This window comes from Oncorhynchus gorbuscha, unplaced genomic scaffold (genome assembly GCF_021184085.1).
Source record: "Oncorhynchus gorbuscha isolate QuinsamMale2020 ecotype Even-year unplaced genomic scaffold, OgorEven_v1.0 Un_scaffold_2021, whole genome shotgun sequence".
NCBI classification, from domain to species: Eukaryota; Metazoa; Chordata; class Actinopteri; order Salmoniformes; family Salmonidae; genus Oncorhynchus; species Oncorhynchus gorbuscha.
The window spans coordinates 89001-95000 of NW_025746636.1; the positions used below are offsets into that span (position 1 = coordinate 89001).

Here is a 6000-nt window from a genome sequence, read left to right on the forward strand (position 1 = left end):
CTGAACTAGCCTGAGGACTCATCCTGAATAAAAGTCACATACAGTAGGTTCCTGAACTAGCCTGAAGACTCATCCTGAATAACGGTCACATACAGTAGGTTCCTGAACTAGCCTGAGGACTCATCCTGAATGTAACTCTGCTGCTCTATCGATCGCTCCACACATTAGAAGAAACTATAGTGGGCGTGGTGTTTGGCCAGAGCGATGTGGATAGTAGTCAGGCCACTCCCCTTCATGGCACACAGTGCCCTCTGTCTTGTCAGTCGATACACGGTGTCAGGGTTACCCAGGGCAAACCAAACTGGCTTGACATTGACATGTCATTTGAAACTATGCCCTAGTAGTAGGCTACCTTTTGGGGGGAAATACTTTTTTCATTGAAGAAAATACACTAGGCTCTAGTATTACTCTGGGTGGCTGGCATAGTACTGTAGGTATCCTGGCTGGCATAGTACTGTAGGTATCCTGGCTGGCATAGTACTGTAGGTACCCTGGCATAGTACTGTAGGTATCCTGGCTGGTATAGTACTGTAGGTACCCTGGCTGGCTGGCATAGTATTGTAGGTATCCTGGCTGGCATAGTACTGTAGGTATCCTGACTGGCTGGCATAGTACTGTAGGTAACCTGGTATAGTACTGTAGGTACCCTGGCTGGCTGGTATAGTACTGTAGGTACCCTGGCTGGCTGGTATAGTACTGTAGGTATCCTGGCTGGTAGAGTACTGTAGGTACCCTGGCTGGCTGGTAGAGTACTGCAGGTACCCTGGCTGGCTGGTAGAGTACTGCAGGTATCCTGGCTTGCTGGTAGAGTCCTCTAGGTACCCTGGCTGGCTGGTAGAGTACTGTAGGTATCCTGGCTGGCTGGTATAGTACTGCAGGTACCCTGGTATAGTACTGTAGGTATCCTGGCTGGTATAGTACTGTAGGTACCCTGGCTGGCTGGTATAGTACTGTAGGTACCCTGGCTGGCTGGTATAGTACTGTAGGTATCCTGGCTGGTATAGTACTGTAGGTACCCTGGCTGACTGGTATAGTCCTGCAGGTACCCTGGCTGGCTGGTATAGTACTGTAGGTACCCTGGCTTTCTGGCAGGTAGAGTACTGTAGGTACCCTGCCTGGCTGGTATAGTACTGCAGGTACCCTGGTATAGTACTGTAGGTACCCTGGCTGGCTGGCAGGTAGAGTACTGTAGGTACCCTGGCTGGCTGGTATAGTACTGCAGGTACCCTGGTATAGTACTGTAGGTACCCTGGCTTGCTGGCAGGTAGAGTACTGTAGGTACCCTGGTATAGTACTGTAAGTACCCTGGTTTGCTGGCAGGTATAATACTGTAGTTTATTTGAATTCCATTTTTATTTTTGTGAGCTCAATACTCATATTCCACAGATCCTCTAGAGATAAATCAGATCCAGACTGAACTGTGCGATGTGGTAGGGAGTTGTAGTTTCCAACAGGCCGATATTCTACATAGTTTAGTGCATCAAAACGTGGTAATTAACTACAATGACTATAATCCATTGAGCATCTACTTGTCTGGTATGTGCGGGTTTTTTCTTTTCACACCTGCTTCAAAAGAGGCAAAAGAATGTGTTGTCTTGATGGGAAGTAGTGAGCAGCTGTTGCTTCGTCAGGTATCTCTACCTGAAAATACATGACCTAAGTAATTGATAGTTGGTATTTAGCAGTCATAAAAGTATGCCTTACTTCGAAGAACTATTAAAATATTAATTTTGTCAGAAAGCATAGGGAGGAGCTCTATAGAGATGAGATGACTTGGAATGAAATAATAAAGTCATCAAATAAAACAAACGTAATATACACAACAACTGAAATATTTTATTAAAGTAAAGTACTGTGAAACCATGATGGTTAATAAGTGATCAGCAGTAATGGACAGTCACTTCCATCATGGGACTTTAATTCATTGTTTTATTCTGTGTTGTTACAGCACTCATCCCAAATCATCAAAACCGTGATTTATTTTTTAAGCAGGCCTCAAAAAGCAGTAAGCACTCAGCACGGTGGAGTGTGCAAAGTGCACATTTTGGGATAAGGGTAGAGAAATTGGGACACAACCCTAGTGCACCCATAGGAACGCAGTGCACTATAAAGAGAATAGGGTGCCCTCTGGGATGCACGCCGAGTCACGTTATACACTGTTACAACGCCTGTAGAGCACATTGACATGTGGGTTTGGGATAGAACCTGCTGGACACACAGTGAAATGCACGGTAACTAACTCGCTGCAGACGCGTCACCAGACACTGTTTGCATACGGGAGGTCAAACTTCCCCTTGATGGGAAGAGAAGCCAGTAGGTCATATTATTTATTGATCCTAAATGGGCTGAAAAACTACAAGTTGACTGAAATAGCAGGGTTTTAATGATTGATAGGGTGGGGTTTAACTCAATTTTATCTGATCCATTCTGTTCTGTCACTACATTTGTTAATCTTATTGCATTTTAAAAAATACACTACTATCTAATGTTTGCAGTACCGTTAGCTACAATAGGCAGAGTGCCTTACTGCAAATAGGTCCCCTACAATAAACATACCTTGTCTGTTCTTGCAGGGTCAGATGGGGTTCCACAAAGAACTTGACTCTGAGCTTCAGTCTGCAGGAGACAGGTTATCCATCTGTTGGGAGATCCTGTTCCTGAGATTCAACCACAAACTTTCCCCTTTGCTTCCACAGAACTGAAGCCCAAAGTAATCCACCTCTATTATTCCCAGTTTCCGACAGACCTGTGAGTCAAAACAATAGAACAACACACTTCACTAAAGAAGTCAATGCCTAAAGACTGGTAGTTAAATACAACGTTACATGTACTACGCTGTTGTTACATTGTTACACGTACACGTTCACTTTTATTCAAATTCTCAAAATATTTACAGAAACCAAAATGATTAAAACTGCATTAATTTGCAACCCCAACACACAGATACTAACAACATGGAATAAAATAGACTTGAATGATAATAACTGTTACGGTACCTTGTGTAAACAGTCCTCTCCATTAGCCTTCGAATCAACATCCACCTCCATCACCATCGAGTCCGGTCGCGTTATATGGCAAAGCATTTTTATTTCTCTGTATGTTGTCCTGTAGTTGTCCTGTAGTAGTTTAATCTATCGATGCACTTACACTTTACAGGAAAAACCAAACATTCAAACTTTACAGTCCATGGACTGATCAGGACGTGTCCAAAAATACAACCGTGGGATTTTATATGGCTCGGAGAGTAAAACACCGCCCCCTTCATTCAACGAACTTCTCAACAACCAATCAGTGTGCACGCACAGACGTAATCAAGGTTTTTGTCGCCACCTACCGGATCGTTCATTCTAACCATGTTACCTGTTCATTCATACAAAACCCGCTTTTAGAAGCTACCCTACACACACAAATATTCATGCAAACTCACAATCATTTTATCCTCAAAATATTCAGAAATGTGTTATTGTAACATTTTGATGAACGGCTTCCTGTGTTCTATGTGAAAGAATGTCGGCTGCGCATAACTGCGCAACCCTGATTATACTCAACAACCCCACTGCATGTTGACACTTGACTGCGACTGGAAAACAGCTGAGCAAAGACCAAACAACAAGCATCTATCAGACTTTAGCTACTTCTAGAAGTATACAATCTGAACATTGACCCGTAGCTTTGACATGGCACTTGAGGAATATTCACAAAGAAGCTAGCTAATACAGTTAATGCGAAGAGAAGAAAAAAATACGTATTTGCAGCTTGGAAGAAACCAGGAAGATGTTTGAGAATTTCAAAGAGAGGTTGCAGACGGTGCAGCAAGATTTCACAACGGGGTTTGTATTAAAGCTACTTTTATCTAATGCTTCATTCATGGCCCTATGTCTTGTGACCCTGCCTGTTCTGACATTTCTGTATTAGCAATTTAAAAACCCATCTACGTTAATTAGCTCGCTAGTTTCTCCCTCTTTGCCAGCATGGCTGAAATGCTATATATCTATCTATCTATCTATCTGGATGTAACTGTGTGGGACGAAACCACCGAACAAGTTGTGCGTAACTAGCTAATACTAAACACAAAACACAACCAGGCTGGCAGTAAATGAAAAGCATGAATTTAGATGCTGCCAAAGCGTATTGATACAGTTCGCTAACTACAGCTCGCTAAGTTGATTACATTCAGCTGACCATCATGTGATGGAAGTGAGAGAGACATTCTGGACTGGAGCCTGATGCCGGAAGACTGAAGCAGAACAAGTCTCAGCCAATATTTATGGCTCCCTATATAGTGCACTACTTTGGGTTCTGGTATAAATTAGTTCATTATATTGAGAATAGGGTGCCATTTAGGAAACAGACAAAGTGTCTACTGTCATCCAATGAATATTGACATTGCTGTGACGGCTGTCCCATATATACATGTTGTTTTACCAGCTCACATCTTTATCATTTCCCTTCAGGATGAAGACTCTGAGTGACAAATCAAAGGAGGCCAAAGTAAAGCAGAAACACAGGTAAGGCAGGCCTGTATCCATAGTGTCTCAGAGTAACACAGGTAAGGCAGGCCTGTATCCATAGTGTCTCAGAGTAACACAGGTAAGGCAGGCCTGTATCCATAGTGTCTCAGAGTAACACAGGTAAGGCAGGCCTGTATCCATAGTGTCTCAGAGTAACACAGGTAAGGCAGGCCTGTATCCATAGTGTCTCAGAGTAACACAGGTAAGGCAGGCCTGTATCCACAGTGTCTCAGAGTAACACAGGTAAGGCAGGCCTGTATCCATAGTGTCTCAGAGTAACACAAAGGCAGGCCTGTATCCATAGTGTCTCAGAGTAACACAGGTAAGGCAGGCCTGTATCCACAGTGTCTCAGAGTAATCAGGTTGCAGGCCTGTATCCATAGTGTCTCAGAGTAACACAGGTAAAGGCTTGTATCCATTCAGAGTAAACAGGTAAGGCAGGCCTGTATCCATAGTGTCTCAGAGTAACACAGGTAAGGCAGGCCTGTATCCATAGTGTCTCAGAGTAACACAGGTAAGGCAGGCCTGTATCCAGTGTCTCAGAGTAACACAGGTAAGGCAGGCCTGTATCCACAGTGTCTCAGAGTAACACAGGTAAGGCAGGCCTGTATCCACAGTGTCTCAGAGTAACACAGGTAAGGCAGGCCTGTATCCATAGTGTCTCAGAGTAACACAGGTAAGGCAGGCCTGTATCCATAGTGTCTCAGAGTAACACAGGTAAGGCAGGCCTGTATCCGTAGTGTCTCAGAGTAACACAGGTAAGGCAGGCCTGTATCCATAGTGTCTCAGAGTAACACAGGTCTGGCAGGCCTGTATCCACAGTGTCTCAGAGTAACACAGGTAAGGCAGGCCTGTATCCATAGTGTCTCAGAGTAACACAGGTAAGGCAGGCCTGTATCCAGTGTCTCAGAGTAACACAGGTAACCAGGCCTGTATCCATAGTGTCTCAGAGTAACACAGGTAAGGCAGGCCTGTATCCATAGTGTCTCAGAGTGTAAGGCAGGCCTGTATCCACAGTGTCTCAGAGTAACACAGGTAAGGCAGGCCTGTATCCACAGTGTCTCAGAGTAACACAGGTAAGGCAGGCCTGTATCCACAGTGTCTCAGAGTAACACAGGTAAGGCAGGCCTGTATCCAGTGTCTCAGAGTAACCAGGCAGGCCTGTATCCACAGTGTCTCAGAGTAACACAGGCAGGCCCCACAGTGTCTCAGAGTAACACAGGTAAGGCAGGCCCCACAGTGTCTCAGAGTAACACAGGTAAGGCAGGCCCCACAGTGTCTCTGTAACACAGGTAAGGCAGGCCCCACAGTGTCTCAGAGTTGGAGTCCAAAATTTAAAAAAAGTGCTTAACTGAGTGATGATGTAATATCAGGTTGGGCTTTAAGATCATAATGGACTATATGGACCAGGCCTGATCTTAGATTGGTGCTTTATGAATACGTCCCAGGGTACCAGTCAAATCATCCATTTAAATCTACTTTCATTCTC

The 6000-nt window shown here is 44.3% G+C and overlaps 1 protein-coding gene and 1 long non-coding RNA gene across 2 annotated transcripts in view; one reads left to right on the forward strand and one right to left on the reverse strand.

Annotated features, from left to right (window-relative positions):
• Window positions 1–3134, reverse strand: part of LOC124024832 (E3 ubiquitin-protein ligase MYLIP-A-like) — a 28565-nt gene extending 25431 nt beyond the window's left edge. The window contains 3 exon segments of the mRNA XM_046338597.1: window positions 2557–2620; window positions 2623–2746; window positions 2997–3134. Of these exon segments, the coding sequence (XP_046194553.1) occupies window positions 2557–2620; window positions 2623–2746; window positions 2997–3083 (275 nt within the window). The 5' untranslated portion in view covers window positions 3084–3134.
• Window positions 3135–3363: 229 nt separating this feature from the next.
• The window catches only part of LOC124024833, a 2741-nt gene continuing 104 nt past the window's right edge, over window positions 3364–6000 (forward strand). Inside the window, exons 1-2 of the long non-coding RNA XR_006837098.1 lie at window positions 3364–3830; window positions 4455–4508. This is a non-coding gene — a long non-coding RNA (uncharacterized LOC124024833). The remainder of the gene's footprint in view (window positions 3831–4454; window positions 4509–6000) is intronic.